Source organism: Gadus chalcogrammus, chromosome 5, assembly GCF_026213295.1.
Source record: "Gadus chalcogrammus isolate NIFS_2021 chromosome 5, NIFS_Gcha_1.0, whole genome shotgun sequence".
Taxonomy (NCBI): Eukaryota; Metazoa; Chordata; class Actinopteri; order Gadiformes; family Gadidae; genus Gadus; species Gadus chalcogrammus.
In genome coordinates this window covers 11910594-11930671 of record NC_079416.1, presented here as the reverse complement: position 1 = coordinate 11930671, position 20078 = coordinate 11910594, and the positions used below count along the sequence as shown (strand labels likewise).

At 44.7% G+C, this 20078-nt stretch overlaps 2 protein-coding genes across 4 annotated transcripts; one reads left to right on the top strand and one right to left on the bottom strand.

The window, feature by feature from the left end:
• Nucleotides 1–1551: 1551 nt before the first annotated feature.
• On the bottom strand, nt 1552–17154 carry arel1 (apoptosis resistant E3 ubiquitin protein ligase 1). Of its 3 annotated transcripts, XM_056591374.1 has the most exons (22): nt 17110–17154; nt 16187–16441; nt 15810–15978; nt 14395–14615; nt 14061–14132; nt 13743–13969; nt 13050–13287; nt 12283–12452; nt 11969–12149; nt 9727–9971; nt 9514–9591; nt 9281–9422; nt 8830–8951; nt 8519–8594; nt 8284–8393; nt 8015–8194; nt 6302–6427; nt 5434–5563; nt 4927–4985; nt 4740–4829; nt 4424–4599; nt 1552–3974 (listed from the first exon to the last, which is right to left on the bottom strand). In XM_056591374.1, the coding sequence occupies exons 2-22, from the start codon at nt 16332–16334 to the stop codon at nt 3872–3874; spliced, it is 3063 nt and encodes a 1020-aa protein (XP_056447349.1). In that variant the 5' UTR covers nt 16335–16441; nt 17110–17154; the 3' UTR covers nt 1552–3871. The 3 variants fall into 3 exon arrangements, with proteins under 3 accessions (XP_056447349.1, XP_056447348.1, XP_056447350.1); XM_056591373.1 differs by lacking the exon at nt 17110–17154 and having other exon boundaries at nt 16187–17099; XM_056591375.1 differs by lacking the exons at nt 11969–12149; nt 12283–12452; nt 17110–17154 and having other exon boundaries at nt 16187–17099.
• fcf1 (FCF1 rRNA-processing protein) lies at nt 17126–19960 on the top strand. The gene is made up of 8 exons (XM_056591403.1): nt 17126–17240; nt 17661–17725; nt 18320–18391; nt 18502–18650; nt 18742–18814; nt 18916–19003; nt 19316–19410; nt 19500–19960. Exons 1-8 carry the CDS (start codon nt 17238–17240, stop codon nt 19546–19548), a joined length of 594 nt encoding a protein of 197 aa, XP_056447378.1. The 5' UTR covers nt 17126–17237; the 3' UTR covers nt 19549–19960.
• Nucleotides 19961–20078: the final 118 nt, after the last annotated feature.

Genomic DNA, 20078 nt, shown 5'->3' with positions numbered 1-20078 from the left:
AATCCAGTTGGCAGTTAATCAGTAGCATCAATCAGGTAATGAGGAACTGTGTGTGCTTGGGAGGGGGAGAAGGAGAAGGAGAAGGAGAGAAAGAGAGAGAGAGTGTTCTGTGATCTGTGTTCCCTGGGGCACTTTCAAAGAGAGCCATGTTCTCATATCAGGATAAGCTCCACCACACTTGTGTTGTGTGCCCAGCTGTAAAGACCACTCTCTGCTGACAATTATCTGGAAACAAGGGTTTCGGCCAGACAGATAGTGTTCCTCGGTGGCGGACTCACAAAAGGGGAAATGAGGCACCGCTTCGAGCAAAGTCATTGGTGGACAAGAACCACCCATAAATTGACTTCCACAACATGTTGGCTACACAGAGTCCTCCCTTAAAGCAAGCTGTAGTCAAGTCTGGAGACGTTTATGGGACAGCACATGGAACATTTGCTGGAGAAACATGTTTCCCAGGGAATTAGTATCATCAGATGAAAATAACAAAACAATGTGGAGTATTTCTGTGTGGGGAGATGCCACACTGTTATTGCCTGTGAACAACCCCCGACCGATCCAACGGGATGCATTACTCCAAGTCTAGGGAGATCACTTTTTGATTTGTGGTCACTCTTTAGCAAGCCCTCCCTGGGGAAATCCGAGAAAGACCATTATGCAAATCCACAGGTGCATGCCAAGACCGCGATATTGGACGGCTGCCTCTGAGTATTTCAAGATGAGGTCCCGACCGGCTCTGATAGCGCTTGGACGGCTGCTTATGAAGACAAGCCGGGAAAAAGAGGCTGTAGTATGGGGGGGGGGGGGGGACTGAAAGGTTGTTCAGGATAATTAAGCAATTAATAAATATACTAAACGGGCCTTATCCGATGTGTAATGCTTCATTGGATATGACTTGGATACAAAGCACTTACGAAGTGTGTTTAATCACATCTCATGCTATTAGGGTCAGTCATACTGGGGGGGGGGCTCTTATCAGTCATACTGTAAGAGCCTCTGTTTAGTTAGGAAAATTAAAGTAAGTGAACCTTTGCTTTCCATCCTTTAAGCAATAAAGAACCTGTGTGCTGCAGATCTTTTTAACAGTGACATGATCTGACTTTGGCTGTTTATCTGATGTTAAACAGCTTTCAACAAGTATTTATTTTTTACATGTTCAACAGGGTCAAAGGGGAACTTGCTCATTCCTACTTTTATTATCATTTTTTATCAGATCTGCCCTTGAATTCTTCATTTGCTCTCTTCTGGATTTGAAGTGTGGGGGGGGGGGGGCATGGGTGGGGGATCAGCTGAGGACAGGAAAGCCCCTCATCTTCTACCCCTGCGAAGCAGTCCCGTGGGAAGGAGGAGGCGTAGGCATGTAGCCCCACCAGAGCTTTGCGAAACAAACACCGAACGTGCACTGCCCCCTAGCGTCCGATGGTGGCAAAGCAGCTGCTTAAGTCCCGTAATAGACTTGACGATCTTCAACTTCGCACGATCTTACATTAAGAGAAAGAGGTCCGAGTTGGTCCGTTATACGATTCAGAATAACCACACCCGACACATCTTGCTGTTGAAATATACACAAACTGAGGTACACGAGTGTATTTAATCCATCACTTTTTTTTATTACCATAACAAATGGATCTGCTTTGCAGCAACCCCAAACATTCATTAGCCACTAACAGCTTGCCATTTTTACAAATAAAAAACCCAGCCCAGTTATTAAGTCATAGGCAAATATTTAACAATATTTACATAAATAAAATTAAAAAAAGATGTTTGTTTAAACCAGCCCATCATGAGACAAGAATAGAAGATCATAACTAGATGTGAAACAAAACAGATATGAACATTTAAACAACAAGAACAAAATAACTCCAGCTAGTATTGATAGTTGGGTCACAGCTTTCGTTTCCAAAACGTATGATACTTGGCCAACGCTATGCTCAAATGGCACCTTTTATGAAACATTAAAACGTAAAGTGCGGCCTTGTTTGTTGGTTTTAAAAATTAGACTTGTTTCTTCTCCTCTTTTTTAAACCATAAGTATCCCTGATGTTCTTGTGCTCTGCAGATTACGTTACTGTTGCACAATACAAACCAAGCACTATAATCCGCTTTCCGAATCCCTCAGCTCTCTGAGGGACCCTGCATGATAATATACTGCAGCCGGAGGGCTCGGACGTCAAGTGCAAAAATGTTTCAAGATATGGGTGCAGAATCCCGTAATTAATAACAACAAACTATCGACAACATCCCATCTGCAATCCTATTTGTGAAAAAAATCTCTTAAAGGCGTTGTCTTTCCTGGGAGGAGTGAGTATGATATGACAACGTGCATCAATGGTCGAACCGAAATGATGACCGATACAACAGAGATAAACAACTGCACTCCAAATCATGAGGAAGCTGAACCTTCCTGGAACGTGGTCCTGTGTGTGAAGCGGTGAAGACGGGCTTCCTGGCAGCCTGATACATATTCCACCAGGTAGCGCGGCCCGTTCTCCCCTGACCAAGTACAGAACAGTGAAAGCCTTCAAAACAAAAATAAAAAAAACTCCAAATAATGAAGCAAACAAAAAGTTCACGATTCCCATGGCTCAGAGTGCACAGTAATCAACATCGTTTAAAAATAAATAGGTATTTTTACAAAGAAAAACAGCATCACCTTTTTTCTAAATCTTCTGCACAGTCCTGCACAGAGTTCATGACAGTTTATGTGGTCAGAAAACACTGGAGGCCGCTAATAAATTGTATGTTTAGATATATACTCGCGTGTATGGTTGTGTACATGCATAAGCACTCCGTGTATATGGAGCTGTGGTGAAAGAGTATGCATAGGAGATTCTGAGGTAAACCTAGAAAAACAAAAAGGCTGTGAATACATCAGAAAAGCCGAATGACGCGGCAGCAGTGCATCGGCCCAGCAAAGGTCAGGGGAGAGGTCGGGACAGTGTCAAACCAGTGTCATGAATGAGAACTGTATGCTTCCTCTTGACCACTTAACCCCTCTGAACACAAATCAGGCAAAAGGAGGGTTGGGAGTAAGGCAGGTCATAAAACAGGAGAAAAGAGGAAAGCAGGGCAGCTGTCTGGACGAGTCACCAAGTGACCACTAATGTTGGGTTGTCGACCGCGTCGTGAACTTAAAACACGAGTCCGCGGAGCAGATCGCTTGGCATCTTTTAAAACCCATCAGACAACAAAGGAACGTAATAAAGTAATTTTTTTAAATCCATCATTATCAGATAACAAATCTATTCCACATTCCATTCTCTTTAAAAAAAAAAAAATAAAGTAGTGACAAGATGCAAACTTATTTATATATATACTTACTGGTATGTACAAGTCCTGAAATAAAACAATGATATTCCGTATTTACATGCACACACAAATCCGTCCCTGATCGATTAAGGCCGCAGAGGGCAGGAGGCATCCAGGCCGCGTGCAGGCCGCAGTCGCACTCCAAACCCTAAGCTTGCAATATTGAAAACAAACCAAAAACAATCGCAAACCACTACTGATTGCCTTTTAACTGGCCCTACTGGCCCTATTGGTCTAGCAAGCATATAAAAAAAGAAGTAAAATGAGGCCAAACCAAGCCTCCCCCCCCCCCCCTCTTAAGTTCAGCATCTTGGTAAGTGTGTATATATATGTATATATATATATACACACAGCATTAAATGTATCGAAGCACGGACACTCCATCGCCATTCTCCCGGAAGTTGTCCAAGTGTGTGAGAGTGTGTGCGAGTACGAGTGCGTGTGTGTGTGTGTGTGTGTGTGTGTGTGTCTCAGGTGATCTCCTGTCATGTGTTGTATTAGTTCCAACACAAGGTGATACGGTGGTGGGGGAGGAGGAGACGGGGGAGGGGCGAGGAGGACTCCTCTACAGCATACCAAAGCCCTCGCTGCCCTCGCTGATGGCCAGCTTCAGCATCTTGTGCAGCTCCTCGTAGGAGTCATAGGTGGGGAGACACAGCTGGTTGAAGCTACCAAGACACAGGGGGAGAAAAGAGTCAGGGGCATTGGGGGGAGGATCCACCTCAATCACCACTCCATCCAAGAAGGGATCAGCCAAGACTGCCCGTTCATTCAGTTCAACATCAACATTGTGACTGTATGGGTGTGTTCACTGTGGCCGTTTGTGCTCCATAGATGATTTATGGCTAATGGGCACATACATGCTTTATCCTTTTTTTTAAACCACAACGGTAAACCGTGAATTTTGGAACTTGCGATCTGATTGGTCACAAGAAGACTATAGAAAGAATCTGCCCCCGAAAGTGAGGTCAAAGGCAAGTCGAAAATAATAAAATGTCATTAGTGTGTCTGCTGACCATTTGCCAGGTGTCATCCTTATAGAGTGGAGTCCCTAACATCACATTTACTCCCAAGCGGGCCACAAGTGTGTGTGTGTGTGTGTGTGTGTGCTACTCACCAGGTGTGTGCGGTGGGCAGGGTGCTGTGCGTGGGGGCGGCGATGATCTGGAAGGAGGGGCAGAGGGTGTTGAAGCCCCCGGGGGGCAGCTGGGAGGAGCCGGTGGTGAACTGCAGCAGGCGAGCCAGCTCCTCCTGGGTGAAGCTGGAGACCACCGCCCAGAACCACTTCATCACCTGGAGGGGGGGGGGAGAGAAAGAGACAGAGACAGAGAGACAGAGAGAGCGAGAGCATGAGTGAGACAACATGCTAAAAACAGAAATGCGGAGCATCACCAGGAATTATAACGCGGCGAGCGTCCTGGTTTCCCCCGTACCTTCTCTCTGAAGTGCCAGGACCCCCCGACGATGACGGCGTGGGCTTTGAAGTCCTGCACGTTGATGTCTCCAGTGCCACACATCAGCAGCTGGGGACAAATCACACGCATATAGTCTAAATGTGCACCGCCCCGATGTTGTCGTCATTATGCAAGATATGGTAGAAAAGGTCCTAAAATAACCCACCTCCAGCTCATTCTCATCGAATATAGCCAGCAAGTTCTCCGGCACCAATTCGTTCAAACCTGCATATGAACAAGAAGGTTGAGGTTAATGGTTGGCCTCAACCATTGGTGGTGGTTCCCATAGGTCAATCTGAAACCTGAGGGTGATTTCACTTGCTGTCAGGGCGGGGGGGGGGGGGGGGGGGGGGGGGGGAGGGGGTTCAGTTTTGTTGGGGGGGGGTTGTGCTCACATCAACAGATGTGCTACACGGCGTGCACAAAGTAAGAAGTCTCAACTGAATAAAGCGTTTACTCATCTTAGAGAAGTTCTCAACTGCTGATTTTTTACACAGTTGAATTTAGTTCCTAATTTTATTTTCATGTCGACAAAAAACGGTCCAGACCTCCGGGAACTCATAGCTGGCTATGGGCATGCTGGCTGTAGCAGTTGTTCAGTAAATGTGGGCAGTTCAATCAGAGACTGTGTGAAGGAGGGCGGGCATGCGTTCCAACTCCTCCCTCCACGTACCTTTGAGGAAGTGCTCCACCTCCTCCCTGACCTGGCTGGCCAGCCGGTACTGGGCCAGCAGGTTGAGGTAGTGCACTTTGTTCTCGTTGTTCACGGCTATCTGTGCCCCGCCCGAGATCAGCTCCACCACCTGGTGCAGGACATGGCGGGGTTAGGGGACAACGTGCTGCCGAATGTTTTATAGATCCAAAGTTCAGGAAAGATTATACAAAATACATCAGTGTAGCATTTCACTTCCATTTTGAGAAAAATCCTTTACATTTCTTATTGAAGATATTACCACTCTTAATACACAATTAACAAACAGAATAAAACATAAAGAGCCTGCAGATCCTCAACCCTGTTCCTGAATAGGTAAAATGATTTCAATGTCTTTGTAGATACTGAGGAATATTACCAGGTGGCGCCAAACTCCCTTTACTTCAGGAGTCAGTTTTTAGAAAACTAGTTTGACTTCCAATGACAAAGGATAGGCTTGGTATGTCTGTGGGAATCTGTACACTTACCAGCCTTTAGAGAGACCCGTCGGACAGGTCCTAATCTGATTGATGGACTTATTGTTTTCAAGCCAAGCAAACTATTGGCAGCACGGGGAAATTAATGGAAATGAATGTTTTCGTTGATCAACTCCTCAAGATAAAGAGCAGTGAGGGATCCGTTCTGAAAATTCCTCCTCATTCTTAAACACGTGGCAGATATCCTTTTGGACAAAAAACGAGACCAGGCCGTGTGCTCCATTAGATCACCGTTGACGGAAGGCGGGGCTGCTTAATCAAACGGTGAATCACGGGCATGCAGAGAGGTTTATAGATGTGCAGTGTTTATCTTGGTGTCCCCCTCTGTCTCTGGTGCTGGAGTGTTGCTTCACCTTCTCAAGCTGGCCGGCCTTGCTGTACTTTTCCTCGGCGAACACCAGGTCCATCTCGCTCACGTCGTTGTTGAGGATAAAGCACACTTTGGTCTTGTAGAACTCCTGGTCGTCCGTCTCAAAGTACTGCACGCACGCACGCACGCACGCACACGCACACACACACACACACACACACACACACACACGGGATGGGAAACACATGAGGGTTTGGGATAGAAGAAATTCCTCTGGCTTTATGCAACAATAATATACATGAAGAGCAACCAGGATCATCGCTAAAGTAATAATTTGAACTCGGCCTATAAAATCATGGATAAGAAAATATCAGTATATTAACGAGGGTTGGATGCAATTTCAAACAAACCATGTTGATGACCGAGAGCAACTGGAAGGGCAATGGTGACAATAAACAAGTTGATTCATTTCCTCATGAGCAATGTATGCGTATGTGTACAGTGTTTCCCACAGACCAGGTAGCATTGTGTGGTGCCCCCCAGGCGCCGGAGGGGGAGTGCCAGGGTGCCGTGGGGGTCAGTGGGGTCGGTCATCAGGGTGCATGCAGAGTGTGTGCAGAGGGCGGCGTTCAAACACACACTTTCTGACGCTGCCATGTTAAATATACACCTGTATGCGTATCTATTGTCACTGAGGAGATAATTTTAAAGCTACAAGAAGTATTTTAAATTATAAAGCTCAATCTTAATTCTTTAACGTAAGCTCTTTAAGACAAGACAACGAAGAACCCTGCCTGGTTTTATTCCTTGCCCCAACTCCATACATTACATGGCAGGTCAGTAGAATTAGTTTGCTCATACAAAGACCTGGACTTCATGTTGGAGGAAGACCTGTCTGTTAAGTTTCTTGTTGAGAATTACTCACCAAAATGTATGTTAAAGTTCAGTTTTTACCTAAATGTTTGCCTACTTTAGTTACAATCTTTAGATTCTGTGACATTCAAGGAATGGATTGAAAAAGACAACTAAAGGTGGAGGTTTTTATTTCAAATACTGAACTCAAGAACTACCTCAACCAATATCAACCTGTTCTTGTATTTAACTTTTTTGGTTAAATAAAATCAATAGCAGCCTATAATGTAACAATATAAATATAATAATAACAATAATAATAGTCCTTCAACCAATCAGACCAACGATCGCTTAGATCGCAACAATCGCTTCCCTGTCTTCATTGTGTTAAACCAGCCAATAGCGAAATCAAATCGCCAGCAGAACGGCCTGGGGATACCCAGTCTAATACCGTAGCCTATCTCAACTACAACCACATTTCATATTAATCACATCGTTTGCTGCGTTACCAACGTTATCTATGCTGACTTAGGGTGTGGGATGTTCAATATCAACAACGTTGAGTTCATAAGGGCTAACATTATCTTTTCTGAGATAGCAATAATTTTGGGCACAGTATATCATACTAAACTTTGGTAAAACGGTCGCCGACTGTCTTCTCTGTGCCAAATATCCCGCTGCTTCAATCAGCTGTGTATAAGTGTACCCGCGGACCACTGGCATGAATGCGCGCTTGTCTCTGGTCTGCGTATGCGCGTGTGAACGAGAATGAAAACCGCAAAAATATTAAAAAAAGAAGCACAATCAATTTGTGGCGCTCGGTGTTGATACTGTGGCGCTGCACCACACATTGGTCTATGCATGGGAAACACTGAGTGTATGTGTACTTGTTCCCGCTCCGTACCTTGTAGTTCATCCTCAGGCCGATGACCTGGGCCAGGAAGGAGCGTGTGAAGCGAGCGCGGACCAGCTGCTTGTAGGCCCCGCCCAGCGCAGACTCGTACAGGCACTTCCCCACCACACGTCCCGCAAACTCGTACACCTTCAGGCGCAGGTGGGCCGGCCGGTCGGCGTTTGGGTGCACCTGCAACGTTGACGGCGTCACGTTAGTTTCCCCCACCCTTAGCGGCGGCGGAGGCAAAGCGAAACAGAAACGCCGGGTGCCGGACTCACTAGGCCCTGGTTGCTGTCGCTGAAGCGTGTGAAGAGCTGGTTGGACGTGTCGAACAGCGTTTTACAGATCAGCTCGAACCACTCGCGGCGAGGCCCGCCCCAGTCCAGAGCTGTGGAGCATGAGGGTTGGGGAGCAAGTCAGGTGAAGAGCCCTTCTGTTACTCAGTTCAACTCAGACCAGAGACGCATGTGGCATCATACATGCTGATAATGGATGAGACACGGTTCTACGAACCTTCCTCGTCCTGGAACACCACCTCAAAGTTCTTGCTCCAATCCGATACAGAGAAGTTTCTGGTGGCCTTCAGCGACTGACCCCGAAGTGCACCATGTGTTTGATGAAGGAGATAATTAAAGGCAATAGAATGAGTCAACATAATCAATAGCTGCATTCATCAACAGTACATGTAACTCATTTTTACTACCAATTAATTGGTTGGCGGTTGATCCAGTGACTAGGCAGCAGAGCAAACCCAGCCACATACACGAGGTCAACAGAGAGAAGCCTGGAGACGCAGAGATTTAGACTGAGACAAAGACACTCACTGAGTCCAAGATGGTGTGGCGTGTGATCTTGAGGCAGGTTTTGGTGCGAGGTCTCTTGGAGTGAATGTGCCGGAGTTCCCTCTGGAAAAAGTTGACCTTATCCTGGAACGTTTCCGAGCCCCCTAGAGACGATATCAAAAGGCCATCGGTTACACTAAAAATCAGGCTTGACACAGCGTCCCTCACATGGTCCCTACCACACACCACCCTAAGGCACTTATTGTATGTTGTACATCATGGCACCATAAATTTGTACTTAGATTCCTAGCAATCTAAACTGCTTGGCACTTGTTTTATCAATCATCCTTAGTGTACCGCAACGATATTTTGTAATTTCTCTTTCATCTGCCAAATATACCTATAGTAAGTCGCTTTGGATGAAAACGTCTGCTAAGCACTCTCAATGTAAAAGGTCAACGTAAATTGAAGAGGCTGATGGATCAGAACGGACCGATGTTCTTATGCAGGAAGCGGGTGAAGGTGGCGGCCATGATGTTGCGGTCTTTGCAGCTGAGCTCAAGGGGGGGCTGGATGCCGTCGTCCACCACCAGCGTCAGGTACTTGTGGACCGGGTCCGGCCCGTGGTAGGAGAACTGGAGGAGAGAGAGAGAGAGAGAGGAGAGTCCTTAGCGGTCGTGTGGATTGACGGCTGGTGGTGTTTCACGACAGGACCGCCCAGCTCACCTTCGTCCCTGGACACACTCTGAAGGTGAAAAGGCGCCATGGAATTATTTTCAGGTAGAACTCCTTCACGGATAGTTGCTGGGAGACGGAAACAGAAAGACTTGTTGATGTCGCAATGCCTGATCATCACCTTTCGTAGTCCGCCCTAATCAAGCAACCCAGCCAAGAAAATCATCGTTTACTACGATTACTACAAATCTGCAGATGGCTCACCTTTGGCGATATGTAGCAGTAGACCTTTTTTGGCTTCTTGACCTTCTCGGGCTGGCCCTCCACCGGGGAGTCGTGCTCCTCCTCCTCGTCCCCCATGGAGGGCCTCCGCTGGGGGGCCAGCAGGGACGAGGAGGGCGGCTGCCAGGAGGAGCTGCTGTAGTTGCCGCTGCTGTAGAGGTACGTCTCAAAGTAGATGCTGATGCCCGGCGTGGACACGTTCTTCTCCACACAGTTCTTCTCATTCTCTGCAGGGGGAGGGGCGAGCACAGGTGTGAGGGAGAGAGCTGGGTGTGCATGTGATTGTGCGTGTGCGTGTGCGTGTGCATGTGCGTGTGCCTGCGTGTGCGTGTGCGTGCTCAAAGGGCCCCTATATAAGAGGGTAATGAATCATAGCATTGTCCGAGTCTACCACAATGCAGGATGCATTCCCTTACTTCCTATGAGCCGTGTCCGTTACAAGTCCCCGGCGAGCGAGGGGGACGAGATGAACAACCGCAAAGACATGGAGACACAGAACTTGAGAAAGGAATTTCCCATTCATGTAACAGACATGGATATCCCTCTACCAGACGTCCCACCCTTTCTCTCACCGCTCAGCCCATGGAACTGAAAGGGCTGCTCACCATCTCTATCGGGAGATGAGATGGCTCAGAATGAGGTTTGATCAGCATACCAGTAGTAACCTTGTTACAATTCCTCATTACAATTCAAGACCCTCTCTCAGCTAACAGTGCAGTCCACTGGGTAGGCTGGTAGGATAATTGACCCGTAATTCCTCTGGGTGGACATGTGTGATATCACTAAAGGTGGATTTTGAATTGGTTTGGCTTGTGTTGGCTAATGTGCATCACACCTGGTGGTATTATTGGGGCTCTTTAAAAAGTAGACAACTACAAATAACAAATCTCTTACACATGTATGAATACCGCACGTCATTCCCACCTATTCAGATTGGTGTCATGGAAGGGTAAACACAGGCGCAGCTCTTAACGAAAGTAGATTATCTCAGTTTAATGGTAATCGGTTCCTTTATAAATCAGAGCACAAACATGGAACCACATGGTCTGTGGGTTGGTGAACGCCGGTAGGCTTCAACGGACTACAACCATGATTAGTGTTAAAAGCTACACCTGTATTTGCTCTGTTATGACAGCTGTTCAAAGGTCATCTGTTTTCTGAGGGCCGCATAAAAAAAAGAAAAACACAAGAGCTGCTAATCAGGCTTTTGCTAAACATTGTATTGTTGTAACGCAATGAATGAAATAGTGGGTCAGGGACCATCCTAGGAACAACTGACAGTTATTGCAACGACCTGAAAGCATGCATGTGTATCTTGTGTCTCATCTAATTGAGCACTAATAACACATTTTAAATGTGTGGGAAAATACCCCAAAAATGTGTAGTGTATGGAAGCCATCCTCTCAAACCCAGTACTTTATGTATTAATGCATTATTTTGTTGGAAAATTGTATTACAGGACATCCCTTATTTTGGCTCTATGAACATTTGGGTTGACTAACCATGTTATAATGTTTAGACAAATTGGAACAAAGTTAAGTAAAGTTAAGATGTAGGCTCATATAATTAATGGCCAGATCCAAATAGTAACAGAATGCTCATTTTTATTTCATGGTGATATACGACCCAGAAGAGCACTTATAACAGAACTTATAGCTCTGTACATAGACTGAATGACGTGTCTGACGCTGTATTCTAATTTTAAGAATATCTTTAAGTATGTATTTTTCAACTGATTAAAATATGGTGAATAGACGGTTATTTTCTGCTGAACGAGGCTAACAGAAGTGAAGCTGCCTTGTCTCATTTATTTCTCCTGTGTTCAGAAACACAACATACATATGCAGTTATCGCAACAAATATTTTTAAACACAATTATCCGGTTACAATCCGGTTAGTCTGCATAGCAAGCTCCCCGACGGAAAAAAACGATTGGGCGTCTACACGAAAACTTAAAACACTGCCCCTAGCAGCTTCAAACCGTGAAGCCTTGCACTTAAAAGCAGTACTTAGCATCTAGCAGTGTCTTATCCTAGCTATCTTTGTTGTACACGGGGAAGGGGTTAACTTAACAATTGTTAGAGCTTGGCAACTGTTTCTGTGATTATCCTTACTGTACCGACAGCGATATATTGTTTCTCCTTCTTCTGACGAATGCACCTATTGTAAGTCGTTGAGGATAAAAGCGGCCAAATGCCCTGAACGTAAACGTCAATCTGCTCACCACTGAGAACAATAATGTCGAACTCCCCGTTGCTGAGGGGCTGCTGCATGTAGGAGAGGCGGGCTCGGAAGCAGCCCTTTCTCCTCAGGGTGAGCTTCAGCAGCACCTGACACTGCTGCTTGTTGGACGACACCGACTTGCTGTAGTACTCCTCCGGGCTGTCGTCCTCCACCGTGCCCAGCTGCAGGTCAGGGGGACAGCGCTCAAACAAGGGCCACACACGCATGCTCTGAGGCCGCAGTGTCGCATGTGGGATACGGATACACTACAGGGGTGGGATTAGACATCGACGGGGCCGGTGGTCGGTGCCTTACGGAGTGGATGTGGACGCTGTAGTTGACCTCGTCCACCAGAGAGGTGGAGTTACTGGTGGGGTTGCCGTACTCGTCCCTGGGCTCGATCTGCAGGGTGTGCTGCTGGCCGTTGACGAGCACCAGTGTTGAAAAGTGGTAGGCTATCTTGGTTTTGGACGGGACCACAGTGCCTGACGGGGACAGAGATTACGCACGTTTTTACCAGGGTCGGCTTAGCTCAGGAGGTAGAGCAGGTCGCCTTGTAACCTGGAAGGTTGCTAGTTCGATCCCCGGGTCCGCATAGCGGAGGGTCGAGGTGTTCCTGAGCAAGACGCCTCAGCCTAAGTGCTCCCGACGATTTGGTGTAGCCTTGCATGGTTGACTCCGCCGTCGGTGTGTAAATGTGTGTATCAACCCTTGTCGGTCGATTTGGATAAAAGCATAATAAATGCCGTAAATCTACTGACTGAATGATAGATACCCCATTGTATTGTATTGTATTTCCGCCTTACCCCTTATATAATATTATATATAATATGAGTCCAGGACTAATACCAAGATGACGGTCCACATTATTATGATTGACCAAATGAAGCATGAATTACTCTGATGTTTTGAAAACCTTCATTATTACGTAATCATTTAAATTAATTTAAAAAAAGAAGGTAGTGCATAAATCAAGGCCTGAAACTGTCATAATTCTTCAACCAATTAACCAAAGACCCTAATACAGGATAAATCATATGAATAGGAGCAGATAATACAGTATACAATGTATACCACTCTACCTGGCTGGAATATCTTGTAGTAGGGGCTGTAGGCCACATTGAGCCCCCCCAGCTTCACCGCCACCTCGTAGCGGCCGGCCTTGCGCACGGTGAAGGCCACCTTGACCACGTTGGACTCGGGTTCCTGCAGCACCTCCTGGGTGACGGGGATGTCCAGGGCCAGCTCGATGTGGGTGATGTTGACCCTCAGGCCCACGGGCCGGTGGGCCGGGAAGGGCTGGCCGTTCTTGTAGAACAGCTGGGGAAGAGGAGGAAGGATTACGTCTTTCTTCTGCTTCTGTGAATGATACATGTATATATGGATGACCGATACATTGCCCGCAGACGTATGGAAGGACAACGCTGGCCGTTATTAACACGTATTAAACGTATCATATGAAATTTTTGTTAAAAACGAATATGTATTGGGCCCATGCGCGTGTCATTACAGCAAAAAATGGTTGCATTTAATTTCCCAAATTATGATATGTATTTTGTTCCCCTTGAGAGAATCAGCCACTATAATTTTGACTTTCTGACTTCGTTAGGAAGGGTTTGCAAGAGAATGACCAATGTGGAGGTGTTTTTCCACGGAGTGTAAACCCATGTGTAATATACACATTGAAAGGAGAACAATGTCTTAATAAATCGGATGAAATCTCAGTTCTGCGGAAGCTCTCTTCGAGCCTATGACCAGCGTCGCCATCGTCTTACGTGCACTCTGAAGCTCATCGTCTGTCCCACTTCCTGGGGGTCTTTCCAGTCCCACGACACCTTGCAGGAGCGCGGGTCCAGGTAGTTGCCCCGCACATAGTCGTAGATGCTACGGTCCCCGCGTCGCCCCGGGTCCTCATTCTGCAGGAAGCTGACAACCCGCGCCGCGAGCTCACAGAGGAACTTGATGGTGAAGACAAACGCTATGATGGAAACAGTAATTCCACCTGGCGGGGGACCGAGAACGAGAACACAGCTTGTAGACATTTCTTTGCTTCTTTCCCCTCCCCCTCAACTTTAAACTTTGTTCAAACTCACCAATCACGTAAAACATGAGGTCCTTTATCAGGAAGCACAGTGCCACAGTACAGCCAAATATGAGTGCACCTGCTGAAAGACAGAGGTACAATTCAAACACACAATTAGAACAAACTTGATGTTGTTTGGAATATCATTATTAGACCCCAGGCTGTATGATAACCAAAGACACGTCCATGGGACAACTGTTCTTGTCAAGACAGGCGGGAGAAGGAAAGGCTCGCTAGGTAGGCTGTAATGATATGCAGCAGTGACGGTAATCTCCTTGGCTGGAGATTACCGTGTAGCATATACAACATTGTAGCATCAGATGACCGTTGGATGAGATACCTACCGAATGACCACTTTTCATTCAGACGTCGTTTGGCGAGGCTGTGCACCAGCCGGATCTCGTAGTCCTGGTCTCGGCTCCCCCGGGAAGCCTGTAGGACTTTGACCCCCCTGGACAAGCGGATGTAGTCCTCGTAGTAGTATCCCCAGGCTGCCAGAGACAGCTGCAGCTGACTGTCAAACTGGGCCAGATCGTCCAGGTTCAAACACCCCAATGCCTGCAGTCTGCCCACAAAATAGAAGCCTTCACTCAGTACGGATCGCCAATAGTGGATTCTTTAAACAGCTACATGGAGCTGCAACTCAAAGCTGACTCAACGTTGCTGCCGAGTTACAGTGTATGCTTTAACCACGTACACACACACACACACACACACACACACACGCAGTCACACACACAATAGACCAGCCCACGCAGAGATGGAAACATGTGCACACAAAGCAAACATTGTAACCCAGCTGAACTAAAGTAACCTTACGGTTACGGTTAACTTTCACCTCAAGTCAACAGCAAGCAAGGTCAATGTGGAAGAATATGTCATCACCCAAATAGACTTGTTTATGTGTTATTTATCTAAATTAATGGTCAGTCACTCAATTCATTGTAGTGATTGTGCATAGTGTGTGCGCTCGCACACACACTCACACACACACAAAAACAAAAGTGTAATTTATTAACGGCCCTGTTTAACTACACATACACAAGAGTGGGACGATTATGGTGTTGAAAAATGTCCTTGGAACCTCTGGGAGGTGTTTGTTGTAGCTGTCATACATCAACAATACGACACTAGAGAAGCAGCTCCGACCTTTAGAGACACCAAAGATGACTTCACTCAAACACTGCCATAAGACACCAGGCTCTTTACTGTGTGAATAGCAAATGTAATCTATTCTGACCACCAAACAAAAGGCAAAGACGCCTTTGGACACCTCCTGTGTCGGGGTAGAAGACTCAATTTGCAGAGAAAGGTCAGAAGAATGCCGGTAGACAACTATGAGATTTGCATGCCCAGACTCCCCTAGGGGCTGTGTGTACAGCTACAGGGCTGTGCGTTAGTTAGAGAGTGCAATTTGCCTGTGTTATGGTCCGTAAAATATACCCATTACTGCAGTGAGCCTTTGAAACACTGCAGTCTCTCTGCTCAATGTCACCCCCTGAGGCAGAGGAAGAATGCCCCCAAGTGGGCACACAAGAAATACACGCTTGTTGTACATTGCCCCTACATTGAATACGGTCATAACCGAAAGTCCATATCCTGACCAGTTTCTTTGTCCAATATGCACAAGGTAATTAAACATTGTGGAAAACAGGTTTAGTGAAAAAGGGTTTTAGTGCAGGTTTAGTGCACAATTAAACAATAGTCAAAATACACAGCTGAATAGAGGTAACTGTACAAAATGTTTAAAAAGCTTTACGTGTGGTAGTAGTGCTCCAGGCTCTGGGAGCACAGCCACTCTTGAAAAGCAAGGTCTCGAAGCAGTTGGAAGTTGGCCTCCGCGATTTCCCTCCAGCGCTGCTGCTCCTTCACCACCTCCTCAAGACGACTCAGGACACTCAGGCTCAGCTCCTCCAACGTCTGAACATCTAGAGAAGTTACATGCACCCTCATTAAAGTTTCATACTCATGAAATAGTAAAAAAGTGAAAACTCCTTGAGTTTGGTATAAAGGTACAAAAACACAGCTAAAGCAATGGAAATTACAAAACGAACAAATATGGAAGGGCCTCAACTTTAACTAACGTTAGACTATCAAAGTAGGGTGACAAACAAGATGCAAATCTCTACTACTGACCTTCAAACAAGTGTCTGTATTTGGAGAGTCTATGTCCTTTGAGCCATTCCTGGATCTGACTTTCTTTGCCTTTTTTCCAGCGTACTTCCCAAAAAAAAATCCAAGAGACTGAGCAAAACAGGAAGGTCAGCAAAAAGCGGCGGTCCATTAGGCCATCTTCAGCCTTCACTCAGACTACTCCTGCCCACCGAGAATCTCTGCCATTCACAAAGGAATAGACGATTTCCCCCAAGGTCCCGACTATAATAGGAAATGCTGCATGTGTTCCAAGAATTTACAAAAAAGGAAAGACAGCAAAGAAAATCTTGAGTTAAGCCATTGCCTAGTCAAATCAATAATAACACCTTCAAGATAATCAGCCAATCACCAATAACCAAAAACAACTAATCGAAATGAGCCAACAGTGGTCTCATCAATGTCAGCAGTGAGATGCAGCCGAAAAAAGAACACTAACGATGTGAAGAGCAAAGCCTTATAGCCAAAACAAGAATGGAAACAAGTAGGATGGCGAAGAAAATAAGCCCTGAAGCTTGGACGCGTTTCCAAGGGAAAGACGCACAAATGCAATGGTCACATTCGGTATCGTACAGCGAAAAACACAAAGATGCATCATACATGAAGTTCCGTTTAAAATAGAATGGACCAAAGCAGGAACACTGCAGCCAGTGTCAAGCTGGAATCTACGTGATGCTACTCCCAATACCTGCTCACAGTGTCAGTGGCGTTAGCTAAACACACCGAACAGTAGGTACCAGCTAACCGAGTAGCTATCAATGTCAGCCTGATTACAATGATGACACATGGCATTCATCCGTCTTTACGTGAACATTTTAAACATTTCGGAGTTTATTCTCAGCAACAAATAAATAAAATACTTGTTCATTATATTAACATAAATAAATGTTTGAATAGATGCCACCTACCCTTCCCCTTTATCCATCAGCGTATCACCGGAAAACACACAGCGGTCGCTGGCTGATGACGTCGGTGAAGTAGTCTTGAATATCCATCCACGAGGGTCCGGATCCATACTGTTCAGAGGATTCAAATCATGGTAACGTTGTGTTTAAAATTAAATACTGTGCGTTTTTCTACAACAATATTGGTCTTCGTTTTACATTGACTTCAGGGGTTCATCAAATGTAAACTCTACCTAGCTCTACCTACGTTACACTTGCTATCGAGCTAACATTTACTAGGCTAACGTGTTAGCCAGTCGTACGTCCCATGTGTATTATTCAATCGGGGGTTTGAGTGTGCATACCTGTCCACATATAGTTATATATTTAAGTGTATTGTATTGCTATTCCTTGGTTCATACTATTCCCACATTGGACGACTGACGTGTATAGTACTATTTAGAAGTTGATATGTCTTGGTACCATCGTTGTGTCTGTTGATATTCTTTTAGCACATTGCAATACCTTGTGATTAATCCTGCGTTTTGTATCTGTTCGTCATCTTTTAATTGTAGGGGAAGCATAAGTCCAAGAAGTATGCGGCGATGAAAAGAATGATTGGACCAAAAGATAATCGACTGTAAGTCCCTGCAATGTTGAATGGAGCCAGCTCTGCAATGAGCTTGATAGTAGCCCAATGGTACTTTTTTAGGTATCACAAACTATACTGTATGTATTGCTAGACCCTAATAAGCTAACACGATATGGTCCCTTGCACTGAGGCAATATGGGTTCGATTTTGGTCTGGCCTCTGCAATAGACACTATGCATTTGAAGGCTCATTATAGTTGCCCTTGCAACTGCTGTCGTTTTTTTGCTGCCCATGTTGTTGGAGATGATGAGAAAAATAAATTCAAGCAGATTACATTTACATTTAGGGAATTTCAAAGACGCTTCTATTCGACATATTATAAGTACTTTTGTCAGAAGAAAGAGAAATATTATACTTCTAGGTTTTCTGCCTGGGACTGCTACCTCAATAGAGCTGCAGTTATTACAAATATATATGGTATGTCACTGTACTTAGAACAAGAAATCTGTATCTTCTTTTGAGGATCATTTATTGTGCAACACTTTCTTATTGTAAGTCGCTTTGGATAAAAGCGTCTGCTAAATGTAAATGTATATATTTTGTATAAACTTAACATCCAAAACCATTATTTTTTTTGTCTAGAAAGGAAAAAGATCGTGCTAAAGGAGAAGAAAAAATAAAGAAGGATCCTTCAGCACTGAAGGAAAAAGAAGTGTGAGTTGATCTTTTAAAAAAAAACCTGTTTCTCAGTCACACAATCTGGTTAAATCGGGTGATTGTTTGTGGCCTGTGATCTCATGATTCTTACATTTCTTTCCGTACAGGACCAAGTATCCATCGTGTCTGTTTTTCCAGTACAATACTCAGCTTGGTCCACCATACAACATTCTGGTTGATACCAATTTCATCAACTTTTCCATCAAGGCCAAATTAGATGTTGTCCAGTCAATGATGGACTGCCTTTACGCCAAATGTAAGTAATTATTATGTCATATCAACATGGAAAAAGACAGTTCCACTAGCTTTTCTTTACGACCATACATTCTTTTTCTTTCCCAATACAGGTATCCCCTGTATTACGGACTGTGTTATGGCTGAGCTTGAAAAGCTTGGATTGAAGTACAGAGTGGCCCTCAGGTACCAGCTGTTTTGACTTATTATCGTATGAGCACGTTGTGTAAACCACTTTCTACTGATGGAATAATTTCAGGCTCTTCTTAAACTGTTTCTCTTTGTAGAATAGCTAAAGATCCTCGCTTTGAACGACTTCCCTGCACACACAAGGGGACGTACGCCGATGACTGCTTAGTGCAGAGGGTGACGCAGGTATGTTATTGATCTTAATTGTATAGCAAATACAGCACTGTATTCTGTTAATATAAATTATGTTAACGGACTTCACCCATTACATACATTTTCTTCAAAATTATAAATAGTTTGTGTTTATTGTTATTATTATTATTATTATTATTATTACTGACAAAATAAGATGCATTTGCTCACCGTCTGTACCATATTCTTCCATTGTTGTACATCTATGAACTACACCATTTGCAAAGCTTATGGCCTAGCAGATCGTTGAAATGACTGCACTGCCATTACTGAAAGCTCCATTTTGATAACTAAATTCTTTCACAGCACAAGTGTTATATCGTTGCTACTGTGGATCGAGATCTAAAACGACGGATCAGGAAGATTCCTGGAGTGCCCATCATGTACATCTCCAACCATAGGTAAGAAAACAGGCACTTTTCAGCTGCTATTGTTTCCCAAACACATGATAACTGAATTAATTGACCACTGTACTATTTTCTCCCTTTAGGTACAATATTGAAAGAATGCCAGATGACTACGGCGCACCAAGATTCTGAGCCTGTTCAACCCTACCGGATCTTTTATTAAACTATTCACCACTGTTTTCCATTGACGTTGCTTATGGAATTTCCGTGGGTGAATTTGGAGGATAACTTGATATGCATTACCTTTTTTTTTGTAAATAAAAAGCAAATCAAGTGATATTTTTATTGGTTTGTACATGTAAGATACCATTTTACCTGTGTTCCCATTGATGGTGGAATCTCATTTAGTTTTTTCACTAAACATTTATGAAGAATGGAGCTTCATAGTATTGACTGGTCAACTCAGATAGAAATATCTTCTGCTGTGATATTTTAAGATAATTGCTTTAGCAATTATGCAATATTCTATAGGCTGATTCCATAATGAATATGATATTGTAATACTGCAGTTTTCTTAATAAAGATTGGAAATTCATTCATATTAATCCATCATGCACTATAATTTGAACGTATGTACCTTTTAATTGACTTATACGTAAACTTGGAAACCAGAAATTATGGAATATATTATGGAAACATCGAAGGAAAACGGTACGTTTACT